The sequence below is a fragment of the Camelina sativa genome, chromosome 1 (assembly GCF_030686135.1).
Source record: "Camelina sativa cultivar CO46 ecotype springtype chromosome 1, ASM3068613v1".
NCBI classification, from domain to species: domain Eukaryota; kingdom Viridiplantae; phylum Streptophyta; class Magnoliopsida; order Brassicales; family Brassicaceae; genus Camelina; species Camelina sativa.
In genome coordinates this window covers 11,520,514-11,541,092 of record NC_141880.1, presented here as the reverse complement: position 1 = coordinate 11,541,092, position 20,579 = coordinate 11,520,514, and the positions used below count along the sequence as shown (strand labels likewise).

At 35.3% G+C, this 20,579-nt stretch overlaps 3 protein-coding genes and 2 pseudogenes across 4 annotated transcripts; 1 reads left to right on the top strand and 4 right to left on the bottom strand.

The window, feature by feature from the left end:
• Positions 1-1,253: 1,253 nt before the first annotated feature.
• On the bottom strand, positions 1,254-4,214 carry LOC147949792 (uncharacterized; annotated as a pseudogene).
• A 5,139-nt stretch (positions 4,215-9,353) lies between these two features.
• Positions 9,354-11,259, top strand: LOC104788854 (adenosylhomocysteinase 2). Its single transcript, XM_087457000.1, has 2 exons — positions 9,354-10,155; positions 10,316-11,259. The coding sequence occupies exons 1-2, from the start codon at positions 9,445-9,447 to the stop codon at positions 11,060-11,062; spliced, it is 1,458 nt and encodes a 485-aa protein (XP_087313126.1). The 5' UTR covers positions 9,354-9,444; the 3' UTR covers positions 11,063-11,259.
• A 682-nt stretch (positions 11,260-11,941) lies between these two features.
• On the bottom strand, positions 11,942-12,540 carry LOC109126024 (protein RALF-like 24 pseudogene; annotated as a pseudogene). Its single transcript, XR_015561112.1, has one exon. The product of XR_015561112.1 is annotated as a protein RALF-like 24 pseudogene (transcript).
• A 1,983-nt stretch (positions 12,541-14,523) lies between these two features.
• On the bottom strand, positions 14,524-15,150 carry LOC104707168 (peptidyl-prolyl cis-trans isomerase CYP19-1-like). Its single transcript, XM_010423462.2, has one exon. The coding sequence runs from the start codon at positions 15,148-15,150 to the stop codon at positions 14,617-14,619; it is 534 nt and encodes a 177-aa protein (XP_010421764.2). The 3' UTR covers positions 14,524-14,616.
• A 1,493-nt stretch (positions 15,151-16,643) lies between these two features.
• LOC104788834 (selenium-binding protein 3-like) lies at positions 16,644-20,329 on the bottom strand. The gene is made up of 7 exons (XM_010514616.3): positions 18,968-20,329; positions 18,306-18,501; positions 17,986-18,213; positions 17,660-17,891; positions 17,466-17,573; positions 17,124-17,396; positions 16,644-17,046 (listed from the first exon to the last, which is right to left on the bottom strand). The coding sequence occupies exons 1-7, from the start codon at positions 19,077-19,079 to the stop codon at positions 16,765-16,767; spliced, it is 1,431 nt and encodes a 476-aa protein (XP_010512918.1). The 5' UTR covers positions 19,080-20,329; the 3' UTR covers positions 16,644-16,764.
• Positions 20,330-20,579: the final 250 nt, after the last annotated feature.

Genomic DNA, 20,579 nt, shown 5'->3' with positions numbered 1-20,579 from the left:
TCTCTCTTTTGTCGGCAGAGGTACATTTTCTTCTTGGTTGGGAAGATACTTTTATCCTCATTTCTTTTTCACATCATTTTCCTCAATTATTGTTGTATAAATGTTGAATAGACTGATAGATCCGATTATGTGGTTAAAATTTTGATAATTACTAATATATTTGGACTTGGAATTGAACAAAATAGGTTGGGGTATGATCTTTAGGTTTTGCCAAGTGTCCTAAACGGATAACCCTAACTTGTTCTGGTTGTGGCAATTATGATCAGTTTATTTTAGTGTTTTTTTTTTATTTCTTTTCTTCAAGGGCCTATCAAATACAATATTTGTTATTACAATAAAAGTTATATACACGTATGACTCTTCTCCCAAACTATTATTCCCTACAAATCTACACGAAAAGACAACATGAAGTAACAAAAAATGAACGTCTATATATCTTTCCCAGCACACATTTTTGAGAGATATGATATAGGAATACTAGAGTATTAATTCCAAAATGGGAGAGATGTTGCATGGTACATTATGGAGACGATGGGGGCATTAAATTTGTGGATGAGGTTATGTAGTTCTTTATAACAAAGTTGAAATTGTATGGGAGAAACTAGATAACACCAATTCTGAACATGAAGTAATTAACTCCAACTACAATACGATGATAAAAATCAAATATGAAGTCGTTGTCACTTGATTATATAATTCTGACTGAGAAGCGCACATTCTCTTTTTTCTTTACCCTACTTAGAATTTGTGGACTCTTATATCAGTTAATTTTATTATGCCACTTGTTTATAACCATACTATATTATCATGTATATATAGAGATTTTAAGTAATATATTTGTTGGCAGGTTGAAAAATTATGATGAGAAAATGACATATAAACTAATCAATTTTTTTTTTCTTTTTCAAATGACTATTCAAGAGGTTATTAGACTATCAACAACGGTTTTAAGATTCAACACCCTTCACATCATATCTCTCTCTTTCACATCCTCTTCTCTCTCTTCCACCTAATTATTCAACATCTACTTAAATTTTACACCCTCCAATAGTTTGTTTAATAAAATTTAACACCCTACCCCACCTCTTTTTATTTTATTATTTTTAATTTATTTTATGTTTTAGTTTTTCCGATGACGTATTAATAATGACTATCACTTAAATGTTAATTAACGTAATCAAGAGTTAAATAGTTTTTTATTTTAGTTTTATTTAAATTTTATGTTCGTTAATTAAGAAAATATAAATAGTAAAAACTAAAATAGAGAGAGTCATTATTAAAACAAATAAAATTACGAAAAACTTAAAATGCAATACAATACAATAAGAAAAACACAATACAATACAATAAGAAGCACACAATACAACCAATAAAACACATAACTAGTACAATAGACTCAACTCAAACACTTAAAAATCATTTTAATCACGAGACATTCCAAACTTTGCCCATATATGTTTGACTAGATCTGCTTGCAATTCGTGATGCACACTTGAATCACGCAATTCGGATCTAGCACGTACATGATTTGCAAATGCAGGTAGCACCTCGGTCGAGAATGGCTGCAGTGTAGTAGACCCACTTGCCTCAAATTGATCATAATCGTTCCACCGTTAAATATATGTATCACGTTCATCCTCAACAATCATATTATGCAATATGATACATGACCTCATAATGATAGCTAGGTCGTCCATGTCCCACATGCGAGCTGGTTTGCTAATGATTTTAAATCGAGCCTGCAACACTCCAAATGCATGTTCGATGTCCTTCCGACATCCCTCTTGAACTTCTGCAAATAACTTGTCCGGCTCACTTTGAGGAAGCCTAATCGATTTGAAAAAAGTAGGATAAGAAGGATATATACCGTCAGCTAGATAGTATGCCATATTATACGGACGTTGGTTCACCAAGAAGTTAACTCTTGGAGTATTTCCCTGTTCAACATCATCAAACACCGGTAAACAATCTAGAACGTTTATATCGTTCAATGTCCCTGGACATCCAAAAAAGGCATGTCAGATCCATAGATCTTGTGATGCGACTGCTTCAAGAATAACAGTGGTTGTTCCCTTATCACCCCGTGTAAATTGTCCTTCCCACGTTGTAGGATAATTTTTCCATTCCCAGTGCATGCAATCAATACTCCCAACCATCCCTGGGAATCCTCGCATTTCACTAACATGCAAAATTCTCTGGAGGTCCTCTTGAGTTGGGGCTCTAAGATACTCTTGCTCGTACAATTTTATGATTCCCTTACAGAATCTACGCAAGCACTCCAGAGCTGTAGTACCTCCAATTTTGATGTACTCATCCACCGCATCGGCCGCCACACCATATGCTATCATTCGCATGGTTGTGGTACATTTTGCTAATGGAGATATACTTTCTTTATTGGCTGCGTCAAATCGTTGGGTGAAGTAGTCGTCACTATTTGATAGGTCCCCAACGATGCGAAGGAAAACATGTTTTCGCATTTGGAATCGCCGACGAAACATTGTATCGTCGTATGTAGGTGCATTGGCAAAGTATTCGTCAACCAGTCTTTGATTTGCCGCTACATGATCTCTCTTGAAGTATCTTCTCTTCATGCGAGGTGGAAATTCTTCCTCTATTTTCTTTCGGCGCTCACTAAAATAGTTGAGGATATACCTATCTTCAATTTCAGACTGTCTTTTGTAAGCTTCGATATCAAAAGGAAATTTTGATGGATCCATTGAGATTTCTTTAGTGAGATGAGATTTGTGGTATTGGTATATAAATCGAAGAATGAGTCCTCATTTATAAGAAAACGGAGCCAACAGATTGAGTGGCTGGAGGATAAGATTTTGGCATTAAAAGCCTAACTTCACGGATTACATGATGAAAAAGTCACGGGCACTCGACAACATTATTGAATCAAGTTGAGTGGGTGGAGGATAAGATTCTGACATTAAAAGCCAAAATTCACGAATTACATTGACGAAAAAGTCACGGGAACTCAACAACATTATTGAATTAAGTTGAGTGGATGGAGGATAAGATTCTAACATTAAAAGCCGAAATTCACAGATTACATTAACGAAATTATGAAAGCAGGAACATACAACAAACATTATTAAAAGAGAAATCGACAAACATTATTAAAGGAGAAAGCGCCAAACAAACGTTATTAAAGCATGGAGTGACATGATAGAGACAAGCATGGAGTGACATGATGCAGATAGCCACTTGTTACTACAATTATTCTCCAAATAATTTGTAGCTCAACTTCTGCATCAGCTTTCTCTCCTTGTCATTGAGAAAGTTCTTTTCACTTAACTTCATCCACATCTTAGTATTCATAGCCCTAGTCTTTTCTTTCATCACTATGTTTGACTCCTCTTACTTTCAAATTGCCTCCTCTTGCATCATGGCTATATTGTCCAAGCATTTCAACTCTTGCTCCTTGAGTTTTTTGTATACATTAAACTCTTCGTTGACCACTTCCAAGACTGCGCCCTTACCTTTCGTTTTAGCTTTCTTAGCTGCATCCCTCCCCATTGGACAAGCACTGGATCCTACAGAATTGGAGTCATTAGCATCACTATCATGAGTTCTCTTAGATCCACTGCTTCCAGAGCCAGTATTTCCTCCTACCTGACTACAATTGCGTGGTTGATCACGAACAACGATCCATTCTTTCATTAAATTGAAATTACCATTACCAAAATCTGTATATATTTAATGCGCTTTCGCCACTACATCTTGCTCCGACCACCCGCTTTGTTGCATACGCTAGCATTATCGTAACCGCCAAACCATTTTCCCAGTTTTGTGTTCACGTAGTTGTAGTGATTTCTACATGTAGTTGCACTACGTGGAGGATCAAATGAGCAAAACTCATTACAATACTCAGCAATTTTACCCCAAAATGATTCGCTCTTTTGGTTTCTGCCAACAATGTTGTCTGTTCCATATTTGATCCACCCACTCAGTAGCACCAAGTTTTGCTCAGTGGTCCATTTGGGGCTTTTCCGGGGGCGAGATGTTGAATGGTCGATGCTTGGAGTAGCTTGATTAACACCACTTGTACCACCAAGACCCATTTGCGTTGAAAATTCAGGAAATTCAGTTGCTCCCGAGTCCTGAACAATTTCATTACCCACCGGAGTAGCAGAATAATGGGGTGGTTGAGTTGGATATGACATCCCCGAACCATAGTATGGATGATAGTTTGGAACAGCCAAAGGCATGAAGAAACTTGGTCGAACACCATAATTTGGCATATTTGGAGGTTGGTTGGAATTTTGATTTTGATATGGATAATTGTTGGGATTTGGGTAGTTAAAAGGGTAATTAGAAAAAGTTTGGGTGTTAGAAGGGTTATTATTTGGATCCATTTTTTCAGAGAAGACTGAAAAAGATAAAACCAAGAATTTATGAGAGGTAAATAGAAAATTATTATGAAGAAGATGGTTTTTTTTCTGTGTCAAAATCTAATGAAACAAGTCTCTATTTATAGAATATGAAAAATGATGAATTTTGGTATAATTTTTTTTTTAAATGTAATATCATAACAATAATTATCTTCAATAATGTAGATGTAAAAAATATCCAATAAATATACTACATTATTTTCGGATGTATCTATCTATATGTTATTGTGCAGATTTTATTGATCCAGTAAACACATGATAGTGTAAAGATTGCACTCTCACCTTTTTTCAATGCGTTCAAAATAATTCAACACTTGTGAATCCACGTCATTTTTTTCTATTTCTCAATATCCTCGTTACATCAATTAAGCAGTTGAATTTTATTTTCAAGAACCCTATTATAAGTGATCTTATAAAGTTATAAGAAATGTATATATACGTTAATTTTTTTTTATTAAGAATCTTAAAATTTTAACCGACAATACATAAAAAAAACATGGATATAGTGCTGCGACCTGCGAGTATGGACCAACATATGCTACACTGCAACTTCTGAACCCAATAATTTGTTCAGATGGACATGCTTTTTTCACCACTCTAATCAATGCGATGAACAATCTAGAGGTACTGATGTTGTGATGCGAATCATATGTGATATTAAATTGTGTAATTCAATTTATTCCCTAATCGATCCGAATGAACTTTACAACTTGTTTTTGTGGAAAAATGAGGATTGAGATGTAGTGACTTGATATGTCTGGCGAGTGGCGAGTGGCGAGGGTCGACGTTCACTGAAATGCATGATTTTTTTTTTCTTTTTCTAAAAAAAATATTAAGAAATCTCTTCCCTTGCCCATGTGCCAAGGCAAGACAATGACTCTTTTTTTAATTGTGAAAACGTAATATCATCAATGTAATGACTATGAATAGCGTCACATTCTTCCAACTGTAATTCCAATATATTTTTACAGGAAATCATCGAACACAAACTGATCCTTATTTAAATAGTCATAGCCTAATATACGGATATACTAATATGCCCAATATTTTTGTCTTTTAATTATTACATGGATTTTAGTGAGCGGTGAGGTCCAACTGTCTAAAAACATTGTTTGTAAAGGGCACACAAAGCTTACAATGTTGGGCCGATACTTGTGGAATTTTGTATTTTAGTTTAACTAGTTTCACTACGTCATTTGTGTTACTAAAACACACGTTTCATTTAATGGTTCATCTATTAAAATGAAAACTAATACTAGCAGCTTTATAGAGGTTCCTTGATTAATTATTACAAAAAGAGGAAGATGCTTCAGAGTAAATTTTATCTAACTTTGTAGAATTCAATCTTGAAATAGAAAGATCATCAAAGCGGCTCAAAGAGAGAGTAAGTTAGTAGAATTCTTCGGAGGTCTTGATGATCTTATTAGATTACATCGACGGTCTTGTAGTTCCTGGTAACAACATGAAACCAATTCACTTGAGATTGTAAAGATTGTGAATCAACTTTGTTCTTTTTATGCCATAGCACTTCTCTTCGTGGATTCATCAGTTGGGTATCCGTTCTTTTTAAATCTATTTCCTTAGCATCTATTTAAGTAAGCGTTAAATTTCACTAGAAAAAGAAATAGCCCGTTAATGGCCCATAGTTATAAATCAAAACGTGATTGAGGACTATTCTCACCGAACCAAACCACAAAGGCACAAAGTGCCAAAGTTATTTTTTTGGAATTAGGTTTACCAATACCAATTATGGAGCTTTCATAATGTGAGTGGCGTGGCCCTTGACACTTCTACACAAAAAAATAGACACCGTGTAACTTATAAAAAGATCTGTCGACATCGTGACGTTCATTAATGTTTGAATTTTATTTCTTCTACTTTTACTTTTTTTCGTTTCTAGGTAAGAATTGATAGTACATTTTGGTTGTTGATTAAGCTAATGTATAGAAAAGCACTAAGCCAAGTTAATGTATAGAAAGGCACTAAGCTAATTTTTTGTTCTTATATTAAATACGCAATGTATCTCTTACAAAAGTTGCTTATGTATGTTAACAAAAAAGAAAAGAAAAAAGTTGCTTATGTATGAGAGGTGTACACTTCTGCTCCACGGAAAGAAAAAACACAAGTTAGCTAGCCGCCTGCCCCCTGATCTAAAATACTTAGGGTAAGATAAATAGATAACTTTTTCTCAACGATAAATGGACTTTATAATTGGGTTTAATTCACATTTTCCATGCTAATATAAATTTACATAAACTAATATACTTAATATATCTTTTGCAAAATATCAAAGGAACAAACTGACGTCGCTCCTATACTTGCAACGTCTCATTTCTAGTTTAAAATACTCCAAATATTTAGGAAACACACAAAAAATGGATAGTTAATGAATTCACCTTACTTTTGCCTTAGTTTATTATTTGTCTTGTTGATGGTAGGGTATTAATTCAGATCCACCGACGCTCTTCCACAATCCGGTGCACATACTCGGCACCGACGTTCAAAATAGATGTTTGGCTTAAGAATAAAGTACATTCAATAATATAGGTTACACAGAGAGACACACACACAAACTATGAATGGGGTCGGTTTCTTAAGAAAATATCGGTATGAAAGGCAGAGATAATGGAAGAACGACACTAGTGACCCACCAGACGTATAAGAAGATCTATCAAGAACGACAGCAAGTGGCCTCGTTTTAAGTAAAATCCTGACCTGCTGCTAAATGCTAATAACTGATAGTTTGTGACTTTGTGTGAAGGCTTGTTTGCTAGTTGTGGTTTAATGCATCCGAGAATATACTATTGATAAAAAATTTGCATCATGCACAAAAATTCTAATATTCTTAAAACTTTTAACATTCGGTCGTGCATGCATTCCATTTGATAAATCACCTGTTAGCTTTTGATATATAACTCAAAATATTTTTACGTAAACAAGTTTTACCCTTAACATGTTAGTACTAGGAACAAACGTGTTTAATTTGTTACTTTCCTCGTCCAAAGACTTCATTTGAACCTAATTTTGCTGCCTTAAAATAGCAACACTACAAGAAAAAACTGTCATTGTGACGTTAGTTTGAGACTAAATTTGTTTGTCACAAATTTATGACCGTTTAGATACTTTATCGTGACAAAACTTTTTAATCATAAATTCGTAATTATTTCGTCACAATATTATTACGAATTAAATCGTCACAAAAAATGTCTCTATTAGCGACTAAATAGTGTCGATATTATTAATTGTAACAAGGGTGACGGTTTTACTACAATCATGTAGTCACAAATAGTGACATTTATTTGAGACAAAATTATTTGTCACACATTTGTGACCTTTTAATATGAAGAATGTTCATTGTATTGTATTAAGGAAAATATAGATTAATAAGTAAAAAAAAAATATTCTTTTAAAGTAGAGAACTATTTTAACTTATAGTTAAACATTCATCTTAGGGTTGAAAAAAAAAAAGCATTCATCTTAGGCTTGCTTCATGTCCATCCATTTCATATTCACCTTTTTAATTCCTGAAACAGCATGAATATAAATAAAAGAATGTTAATCTCATGTCTATTGTCCAACAATTAATGATTTTCTAAATATAAACAAAATATATAGTCAACATAATGTACCTTCGATATCAAAGAGTTAATAAGATCATGCAATTTTTTTACTTCGTCTTCTAGGTAATTGACTCGGCTTTTCAAAGAAATCACTTCTCATTCAATGGTTGTTGTTGTAGTGCTATTCTGATTATCTGTTCTTATTCTATAATCTTGCTTCCTCGCAGGTTTTCGAAAAATACTTAACGTATTATTTTCCTCTATGTCACTCTCGTCAACTATAAGGTGATCTAGTTCTGTAATCTACAAGAAAAATAATATGTCAGCTGGATAGAGATAAAAATTGGTTCAAAAGTATTTAGCAATATTGTTGTAGGACAAACATCATATGCATTTTCAAATCTTGTGGTGTCTGTCTTCATTTCTGTTTCCTCTATACATTTACTTCTTTCAGGAATTAAAAAATCAAAACAAGGATCACTTGAATCCAACATTGGCGATTCATACACATAGTCTGGAAACCATATACGTATATCAGGAGGTTCTAAAAAAAAAATTGATCAACATAAATTAGTACCAAATAGATTAAAATAAGAAAACAAGGTCTACAAGAGGATAAGTGAACAAGTATTTACCAGAAAGTGGTTCAAGACTATTATGTGGAATCTGCATAGAAGTACTAAACAATAAAAGATAGGTTTTAACAAATCAAAAACTCAAAATCTACAATAGTGAGATAGAGTACCTGGTTCATCTTGTTACCCTTCAGTAAAAACAGAGGTGAAATTTGTATGGAAACATTAACATTAACATTAATTAATTATTAGTTAGTCAAATTATTAAGAGACTCACGAGAAGAAAACGAGAAACATGTTTAATTAATTATAAATTATAAAAACAGAGCACCATAAGATGTTAAAAAAAACAAAGCACCACCGAAAGCTTTGTAGCTACAATGAAAAAAAAAAATTTGCAACAACTTTTATGAAATTGCAGGAACAGAGCTTAACCAAATTTAAAACCTAACATTGACCAAATTTGCATGTAATTGCTTTTAAAAAGTTGATGATGAAATAACAAAAAAGTATTGTAGTTTGATAATTTTCATAAGAAAATGTCAGATTAAAATTAGTTTTTATGTTTTTTAATATCCGAAACAGAATTGTTTTTCTTGTTCCCTATTTGGTAAAGATATTAGTATTAAGTATATATAACCAAATCTAGTTTTTGCATGATTAAGAATATTTTTACAGAGGTGGTCAAAAACAGAATTGTCACTCTTTTCGGATAATCTAAAAAAAAAAAAAAAGAGAAAGATGAAAAGTCAATGTCTTTTACCAGATCCACCAAACTCTCTCTACAAACTAATCTCAACCGTCCATCTCACTCCCGCCTTTATCTATTTAACCTCACTCCCCCTACCTTCCCCTGTCTCCTCCTACATCACTCACAGAGATCCACACAGATCAAGAAAAAACTCAAAAAAAATGGCGTTGCTTGTTGAGAAAACCTCAAGTGGTCGTGAATACAAGGTCAAAGACATGTCTCAAGCCGACTTCGGCCGTCTCGAAATCGAGCTAGCCGAAGTCGAAATGCCTGGACTCGTCTCTTGCATTACCGAGTTCGGACCATCTCAGCCACTCAAAGGAGCAAGAATCACCGGATCACTCCACATGACGATCCAAACCGCCGTCTTGATCGAAACCTTAACCGCTCTCGGCGCTGAAGTCAGATGGTGTTCTTGCAACATCTTCTCAACACAAGACCACGCCGCTGCCGCCATCGCTCGTGACTCCGCCGCTGTGTTCGCTTGGAAAGGTGAGACTCTTCAAGAGTATTGGTGGTGTACGGAGAGAGCTCTTGACTGGGGTCCCGGTGGTGGTCCTGATCTAATCGTTGATGACGGTGGTGATGCTACTCTTTTGATCCATGAGGGTGTTAAAGCTGAAGAGATCTTTGAGAAAACTGGTACGCTCCCTGACCCGACGTCTACTGATAACCCCGAGTTTCAGATCGTGTTGGCGATTATCAAAGAAGGTCTTCAAGTTGATCCTAAGAAGTACCATAAGATGAAGGAGAGATTGGTTGGTGTCTCTGAGGAGACTACCACTGGTGTTAAGAGGCTTTATCAGATGCAGGAGACTGGAGCTCTCTTGTTCCCTGCCATTAACGTCAATGACTCTGTCACCAAGAGCAAGGTAATTCCTATTTTTGATCCATATGTGTCACATTAGAGCTTTAGAAGACTAGATCTGTGAATAATAATGTAATGCTTATATTACCAAAATGTGGATGACATTGTTAATAATATATCTTCTGTTTTTCCTCTGTTTCGCTGATGATGTGTTTGCTTTACAGTTTGACAACTTGTATGGATGCCGACACTCGCTACCGGACGGTCTCATGAGGGCTACTGATGTTATGATTGCCGGAAAGGTTGCTGTTATCTGTGGTTATGGTGATGTTGGAAAAGGTTGTGCTGCAGCCATGAAGACCGCTGGTGCTCGTGTCATTGTGACTGAGATTGATCCAATCTGTGCCCTTCAGGCTCTTATGGAAGGTCTTCAAGTTCTAACTCTTGAGGATGTTCTCTCAGAAGCTGATATCTTTGTTACCACAACTGGAAACAAAGATATTATTATGGTTGACCACATGAGGAAAATGAAGAACAATGCCATTGTCTGCAACATTGGTCATTTCGACAACGAAATCGACATGCTAGGGCTTGAGACTTACCCTGGTGTGAAACGTATCACCATCAAGCCGCAGACTGATAGGTGGGTGTTTCCAGACACCAAGTCAGGCATCATTGTTCTAGCTGAAGGTCGTTTGATGAACTTGGGATGCGCCACTGGACACCCTAGTTTCGTGATGTCGTGCTCGTTCACCAACCAAGTGATTGCACAGCTTGAGCTCTGGAACGAGAAGTCGAGCGGGAAGTACGAGAAGAAGGTGTATGTTTTGCCTAAGCACTTGGATGAGAAGGTAGCTGCACTTCACTTGGGCAAGCTAGGTGCAAGACTCACCAAGCTTAGCAAGGACCAATCTGACTATGTCAGCATACCCATTGAAGGTCCTTACAAGCCTGCTAACTACAGGTACTGAGAAGATTAAAGAGCCGAGCACTGATTGGTTCTTCTTACACCAAGGGTTTGTATGGTTTTATGATTAAGCCGTTTGTTGGCAATTGTTTGAGTCCGGTCGGATCTGGTTGGTCTGGTCGGGGTAATATGAGATATATTGGTCCTTTGATGAAGGTGACCAAGTATTGGTATGAATAAGGGGTTGTTCTTGGTTTGAAAGGCTGTTTTTATTTTATTTTTTTTGGTTTTCTTCCATTTCTACTTTTATATGTCTCAACTAAACTTAGCTTCGTTATACATTGTTAGGATTATTTATGCTTTGTTCTGTTTACTTTTCGAACAAGGGAGATAACAAAAATATGCAAAGCTATTTTCTACTTCATATTTTGCTCTTCAAATTGTATACTAACTAACAATGTTACCAATCCGAATCCAATCTGCTGCTAGCTGAGAAGCAAAAGAGTTACTTCCTATTGCACTCTTTCTATGGCGTTTTGATTAGCCTATTTCGTGGTGATATACCTATCCAAGATGATACTGATGCTTGCTTGTGAGCAGTTTTTAGATTGTTTTGAGGAAAGATATTGAAGACAGTTAGCCGGAGAATCCAAGAGTCAGGTTCTTGAACTTACAAGAATAAACCAAACTCAGCTTTCTTTACTAACTGATAACTCAGCATTGTATGAGTACCAAACTCCATACTAAAGATATAAATTTTCCCACTAAACCTACATAACAATCATGTCAATTCTTCACATACAATGCCATAAAAACTTCTAAATTTAGTTCTTAAGTACCCTGAACAAAGCTTAAAAACCCAAACTTTATCCTAAAATTCCCACAATATTCCATCTATATCACTCCAAAACCAAGAATTTAGATATCAATTATGACCAGATCATTCAAAATCACATATCACTATTAATCAACAACATTACAAAACAAAACACAGTAACAATAAGATTACATCTGCCTCATCCTTAGAGAGAGCATCATCTTCATAGCATCTGCATTTCAAACTCAGATATCCTCAAATAAAACAACAACAACAACTAAAAAAGAAACCTCCCCACCAATGTTATCAAGTCTTGATATCGTTAGTGTCTCTAGCACACCTAGTAATGATACTACATCCTCTGTTGTAAGAATTAGCCTGACCAGAGCGACAAGCGTAGTAAGAAGCACCTGGTTTCTGACAAGGAACCATGTCTCTCCTCAATGTTTCATAGCTTATGTACCGTTTCCGCATCATCATCACTCTCCGGCTTATCTCCGATGGCATCATCATCTCCTCTCCTTCCTCCTCTCCGATTACGCCGCCCCGGATCAGCATTGCGTCGATTCCTCCGTTCTCCGACGGAATCGGAACCGTGGTGGAGATAGAGAGATGGGTTTGAAAGCAAAGTATGGATAAGTAAACGAGAGCTAAGGATCTTGACGACATGTCGGTGTGTGAAAGTTTTGTGATGTCTTTGTGTTACGACAACTCCAAGTAAGTAACTCTTGTTGGAGTTAAACCGGGTCGGTTTAAGTTAGATAGAGTTAAACTGAATTGTAAACATCATGTATTAATTGAATCATTTTTTTTTTAATTTGATTTGCAATTAAAAATCTTTATTGTGGTCCACATGGTTCCTTTAAGAATTCATACAATTAATTTTTGCTTTTCTTTCCAACTGTAATTATTTTTTATTGTTTTTAATATCAGATTTCATTGTAATATTTACTAATCACAAAACTACGAAAGATTAACATTACTCAAAATGATACTATTTTTTTTTCTTCTACAGTGATACCATTTATTTGTTTCATCGTTATTTTCTTTTTTTTTTCTTTCAATTTTTTTTTCGTTTTCATTATTATATCTTTGACCGCTATGTGATACTAATCATAACTAAATTTAAAATTTGTTTTTTTTTAGTTTTATAAACAATATATTGTTTTAGATAAATAAAATTTTATAATTATCAATTTAAGATATATATATATGTATCTAATTTAATTGTCACCATTCAAACAATTATATTAAAATAAACATGTTTTTGTAGTGATCTGATTAAAATACTTTAAAGTTGTGTTTAGTTCATATGAAAAGAAAGTAAATAATTACGGCGGTCATTATGATTAAATGAGTGGGGTTAGGAGGTTAAAAATCACCATTAAAGGAGTTAGTGTAAATGCCACCAAACAAGTTCAACAACCCAACTACATCAGCTGAGCTGTTTCCATTGACCCACACGCTCTAACTTGTTTACTTCATTTTGCTTCACACCAAAGCATCATCAATAAATTCACATCATTGTTCAAAACAAAAGATAAAAGTTTTTAAAACCATAATAATAGCATCTGCTGAAAAAGAAACCAATTCTTCAAAGCTTATTTCTTTCATTTATGCCTTTAAATAGCATAAAAAAAAACCAAACAAATCATGGGATCATTTATTCCGATATAGCACGAAAGTTAGATAAAAAAGTTTGTTTTTCCTTTGCTGACAAAATGCAAATAAGAAAATGAAGTTAGTCATGTACTCTTCCTCTGCTTCACTGACTATAGTATTGAACTACAGTAGAACTTCTATAAATTAATTCTCGGTAAATTAATAACTTCTATAAATTAATAAATTTCTCCGGTCCTAAGTTGTGACTAGTATAATTTTAGACATTATTCGATAAAATAATAAATTAATAACTTTTTTAAAAATCTCATGTAAAAATATGGTCCCATCAATATCATAAATTAACAATCAAATAAACTAATATATATATATATATATATAAAGAAAATCTAGTGAAATATGGTCTATTGTTGTTTGTTTATTCTTGAATTTGAATTCTTGTCTGGGAGCATCTCTAATCTTTCTGACTGCATCAAAAACTTCTGGTGTTGTCTTCTCAAATCGCATCTAAAAATTGTAGAGAGTTCTTGACGCGATTATTGCTTCCTTACGTGTAATTGGTCTAAAGGTACCGTCATATCTTCTTCAACTTCATCATCACCTTGAAAAATAGTAGAACAGCAATTTATTCTAAACTCTGAATTTCTGATAAAAATTCTCTTCATAAATTAATATTTTATTAATTTATCGATAAATTAAAACCTCTATAAATCTATAAATTAATAAAATTTAATGGTCCCGACCTTATTAGTTTATAGAGGTTTTACTGTATCTCTTATTAGATTGTGGGCTTCCAACTCAAAACCAATTGACAATAAGTGGAGATGCCCATATCTTATTTATACTACTTAAGTTCTTACTCATCTTCCAATGTGGGATATTGTATCCCCTAATATCTATATAGTCTATTTGCTATGTCTAGTATGAGCTAAATCAAAGACCAACCGGATTTGCCCGCCAATAAATTATACAAACCCAAAAATTTGTACGTTTCATTAATCCAACCTCAAACTGACCGGTTCATATATAGGACCAAAAAAGGTTCATATGCTTATCGTTTATTAAGTGGTAGTAGCCAATCTAAATTCCAAAAGCCAAATCCAAACGAAAGAAGTACAAAAAAACATTAATCATCAGGACGATCGACACAAGCTACCATTATATTTATGTGAAATAATCTCTTAGGTCTTTTGAAAAATCTCACCACAGTCGACGATCACCACAGTCTTGGAAGGCTTCATGCTATATGTTTCAACCTCTTCCATAATACTCTTGAGTACATCTAACCCTTCAACAACTTGGCCGAACACGACGTGCACGTTGTCGAGTCCGCAATACTTCCTCATGCAGATCATGAATCGAGAATCGTTGGTGTCTTGACCACCATTGCTCATAGTCAGTATACCTGGACCGGTGTGCTGCTTGATGAAGTTCTCATCCTCGAATGTGTCACCGTAGATCGATTCGCCTCTGGATCCGTCTCCGACAATGAAGTCTCCTCCACATAACATTAATTTTGGGGACACAGAGTGGATGCATGATCCCTTGTAGTGGAGTGGCTTTCCAAACTTCCCTATGCCTTTCTCGCCGGTACATAGGGCTCGGAAGTTCTCGGCCGTCCGTGGTGTCGTGTCGGCGAAGAGCTCCATCACGATCCGACCAGCTGCCGGTTTGCCGTCGACGGTCATATCAAAGAAAACTTTAGGGTTAGCCATTTGCGGTAAGCGGAGATAAGTATTAGGGTTTTGTACAAGGATGGATTCATTTATATATAGAAGCGATTCTGATGATACATATCAAAACTGAAAGATATGCATCATGGATTAAGTAAGATATGCATTTCCATGGATTTTAGATTTATAGAAAAACATACTTTTAATTTATAAACCAAGATATATTTCTCTATATATTACCAACGACATTGCAACACAAAAGTTTCAAAATGAATAAGAAGAAACATAATAAAGAAGATGGAGATCGTTGGCGATTGAAGACATTGGAGTCTTCTTGATAAAGAGATTTGCTACACGTTACAATTTATAATATAGATAGATCATGGAGTCTTCTTCATGGAGTTTTCTCATTTTAAAAAACCAAACTGCTTTGTGTTCAAAGCACGAATTAAATCTTCCTTTTGAAGCATTTGACTTATACTGGGATATGTAGAACCAGAGATCAACCGAGATTGACGGTCGAGATGACAAACCCAAAAATATGTAAATTATGAAGATTGAGAAAAATCTAGAAGATATAGTTTAGAAATATTTACATTTATCTAAATATATTATTTACATTTACATTATCTTAGTTTAGGAAATACTTTGTGTATATAAGAGAACATATATTGTAACATTATAATCATGAGAATCTAATATAATTCTTCCTCTAACACATTATGTGTCTTTACTCTCATCAAATCTATCAACTTATAATATCTTAACAACATTTTCTCCCCTATAGTAAAAATTCTATGGAGAACCTAAAATAAAAAGCATAAGTATCACAAAAGTGAAGAAAACTAAATAATCTATGGAGATTCAACTTGAGACTCAGATGTATATATATATATATATCAGCACCTAAATATCCCTTGTTTGGTTGATCATGTGCTTGGAGAGCTTGTGCAGATTTGGGTATCATAGACTCATAGTATGGTTTACACCTTTAGCCTCAGAGTGATCTTTCTCACATTGGTCTTTGATTTTTGTATCTTCCGCATGTTTTATCAAAAAGGGCTTACCAGCAGCAGCAGAACCACGATCAGAAGCCATCAAAAACGTACGTACGTATCAATTTCTTAGATGAACGAAGCAAATACGCAAAAAGCTGAATCCCTAATTCGAAAATAACAAATCAGTTAGAGCAGAGCCTAAGCTTCCGTTACCCAAAAAACTACAAAGATCAGTTTGTGCCGTTTTAGGGTTTCTAGATAATTGAGAAAAAAGAAGAAGGGGGAATCTAATAAAAGGGGATCATTGGGGCCTCTCAAGTCATCCATGTAAGCAATTTAACATTTTGTATTAAGCTGGCACGTCGGCCTATTAAGTATTTAATAAAAATGTTACTTGTTGAGTTTTTGTGCGTTCCTATTGATTTTAAACTTTGTTTGACATGAACATGCATGTTTTTTTTTATAGTTGATTGTATGATGTAGTCATGGACCATTAATGTTTCACGAGCTATTGTCTTGATGGTTCACATATGTATCTGTTTTGTATCTCAAGTTGATACATTCTTCTTAATTAATTTATTGATAATCACACAAAACCATTATAAAAATATGCGCTCTGTTCCAGTTTCCATAGAAATGGTTTGTTTAGTGAAGCAAACTAAACCCAGATATCAGAGGTGCAGTCCCCGCCAGGATATCTCATCTCATGAGCGAGCGCAGGACCATCAGGTTCGGACCCAAAGTCGACTAAGAAGTCAGGGTTTATGGATAGACCACCTTTGTCTGTATCAACATCAATCTGCAACATGTGTGAGCCTTTCTCCACAAGTTCAGGGTAAAACTGTCTGTCCCAAACGCTAAACAGCGAGTTCGTCACGTACAGTCGCTTCCCATCTAGGCTCAGCTGAAACATCTGAGGACCTCCTCTCAGACGCTGACCCTTCACACAAGAAAAACACCAATTATTACAATAGCGTGTAGGACAAGTAACACGTTCTAGATTTTGTTCAACGGAACCTTGATCTTAGGGAGATCGAACTGAAACGTCTTTCCATCTTCTCCTAAGGCCAAGACATCGCTTCCCTTTTGGACTAGCCCACCTACGTATAGTTGACCGGTTAAAACAGGGTTTTCCGGGTCCTCGATGTTGTACTGGCGAATATCTCCATGAAACCAGTTGGAAAAATAGAGGAATCGGTCGTCGAGTGAGATTAGAAAGTCAGTGATAACCCCTCCCATTTCCGGGAGAATCCAGTTTTCAACTTTCAGAGGTTCCACTGATATAGCCACCTTAAAATTGGAGAGGTTGTTTGTAATTAGGAAGAAAAAAATCAAAAGAAATAAAGATTCATTATATACCTCATGGCTCCATGTTTCATCATCCTTCTTGAAAAATCTTACAATAGTACTCGACAACGCACATCCCACATATCCCATAGCTTTATCCGGGTTGTGCAAGAATCTTATCTGCAAAACAAAACAGAGGAGGATGATGTTGTTTCTTGTGGAAGAAGAAAGTAGTATAAGCTGAGATTTGCAAGACTAGAGTTTACCTCTAAGGGTACAAGTCCGGTATCACCGAGGTCAAGTATCTGTTTCAATTCTCCTTCGGGCCAACTATAGACATGTAGATGCCTTCCATACAAGCCATCAGAGACGTCCTTGGGGTCAAATCCTTTGGTAAACGCGGCTGGTGCTCCCCAAGAGGTACTAATCATCGTCTTGTGTCGAGGTTGGTACCAGAAATCATACCCAAACAAAGGACTGTTTCCATCCTTGTCCCACCTTTTAAAATTAATTTAAATTAGATAGCAATTAGGTCTGGTTCCTCTTTCTTGCCATCTAAGAAACAGTACAAATCCGTTATTCTCGAAGTTACCTTCCTTTGATGTTAAACTCGGAATCAAGTAAGAGAAACCCACTGCCTTTTGCGTTTCCATCTTCATCCCCAAGACAAGACACAAGAATGTCTCCGGAAGCTAAGCAATGAGGTTGATGCGGATAAGCCAATCCCGTCTTCTCCAAAACCTCCGCTGGCTCCACAAATTTGTGTAGAAATGGTTCCCTCGGGTTTGTTTTCGTATCGATGATGTAGATGCGACCAGACCTTTTTTCCGACATGTGTGAGATGAGATCAAAATACATGAGAACTTTTCAGATACAAAAGAAACATAGGAGAGATGTTGTTAAGTTTCTTACAGAAGAGAAGGCAAGATGATGTAACGTCTTTCACAAGCACGATCACCATAGCAAGAGCTACAAGAGTTCCAACCTGAATGATGAAGTTCGTCATCAAGAAAAGGCATTGGTAGTCTATGGATGACACTAGAGTATGTCGTTGAACTCGGTTCCACATCCACCGTCGCTACGTAATCTGGCTTTGCCGTCCCGGTTCCTGGACCAAACCAATTTCCAAAAACCTTTAGCCGACATAACAAAGTTTGAAACCGTCGCTACGTAATCTGGATTTGATGAGATTTTGAAAATTTGAAATTTTGATAGATTTTAGGGGAGTTGATATGATTTATGGTAAAATTCTTTCAAATCCCATCTAAAACCATGAGATTTGTATTTCTGTATTTTTAACTAAACAAATCCTCCAAAATCCTCCAAAATCCTCCAAAATCCTCCAGAATCCCTAAAACTCCACAAACTGTTTTGAATAACAGTGGATTTCAAAGTAGATTTTTAAATCATCAGTTGAATAACAGTGGATTTCATGAGACTTTTTAAAATCCATGATTGAATAACATAGGATTTATAACTTTTACACAAATCACTTAAAATGTCAAGTTGAATACACCCCCAAATCTTATACTCTTAATTCCATTCCATATATAAAGAGCTAGAAAATAGTTTACCGGTGTATAAGGCAGTGACATAGATGAGTTTCTCTCGTGGACCAGACATGGCAAGGAGAGGCGTAGCGTAACCCGGGCCGCTCTCACAGCAATCTTCACCCGCCGCTTCCATCTCAGTTTCTATATCTCTCTACTAAGCTGTCTTAGTCTACTTCTGCATATATTGGCTTTATATACTGTTATTTTCTGCAAGTTGGAAGTAAACTAATATATGTATTAAATTAAAAATTAAAACAACTTTATCATTTTAGTTGTGCGCTAATCATTTTGTTTTATAAATATGAAAAAAAAAAACAGAGAAAGACATAGCCTAAGAGTGTGACACAGGATGGTACGTACGTTCAGGTCGTATCTTATTTTAATAGACCTTCGACGAGAAACAAAAAAAAAACTCAGTTTGCTTACCTCATAGATAATATATATTATGTACAAATCATTGGTCACCTAATCAAATTTATAAGCAATTTGCAATATTCTATCAACAACTACTCATTCACCCAACAGGATAATCTCAAACCTCTCAGTAGTAATCTAGCATACATCTTTGGTTAATACTTGTTTAATCGGCTCATTCGATCTTCAAACAACATGCACAAACCCTTAATTAGGTGAGCTCTAACACATTTAACATACCTAAATTATACTAATCTAATCCTTAATATTGTAAAGTCACCAAATAGGGTATATTTTACATCTTATGACATAAGCATGGCCTCCATTTTAGAGCTATACTTATCATTTGTATTACATGAAATACAAAAGAAAGCATCACTTCCCATTACTCTCCTTTTGGCTTTGAAGTGATAATATAGTTAAATGTCAAAAGTTGTCACCTCCCAGTTTTGAGGCTAATTTAGCCCAGCTATACAAAATTTGTATCAACAACTACACATAGAAGGCAAGATATCGCTAATACTCAAACGTACAATTTGGTTTTCACTGGTTCTATGAATCGTACAAGAAGATCTAATAAGTATCTATAGTGCTGCAGAACTGGATAATTCATCATAGTCGAAGAACAAAAAGCTTATTAGTTTTCATGTAGTGGTATGCTTTATTATACTGCGCGTGAACCGATATTTCCAGCTTATATTAACAATGAAGTAAGAACTGGTAAACGTAAAGGAAGATGCTATAAGATCTCTAGTCTACTTGTAGAGTCTTTCTATTTCATTCTTGTATTGATCAACCACCTTGTCCCGTCTTATTTTCATTGTCGGTGTCATTAAACCGTTGTCTATCTGTAAAGATATTACATAGAACAAGTGAAGCGATTATGAATGAGATTGAACAAAAGAACTTACCGTGAAAGCCTCATCCACAATCAGAACAGGCCCAACTTGGAACGAGCATTGTGATGTCCTCATTATGGTTTATATATGTGTGATTGCTTGATTAAGGCAAGTATATATACGCTTAAATCATACGTTAGAGAGAGGGATCCATATGCTCAAAGAGTAACACTTGGTCTGATACATTACCATTTCCTCAGTTCTTCGTAGACCATGCTAGTTATCGTCTCCTTGCTAAGTTCATTGACTTCAGGATCTAGAGGTGAAATTTTCTGCTTTGCTGCTCCTTCTGCTGATTCTTTGTTTGGTATTATAATAGC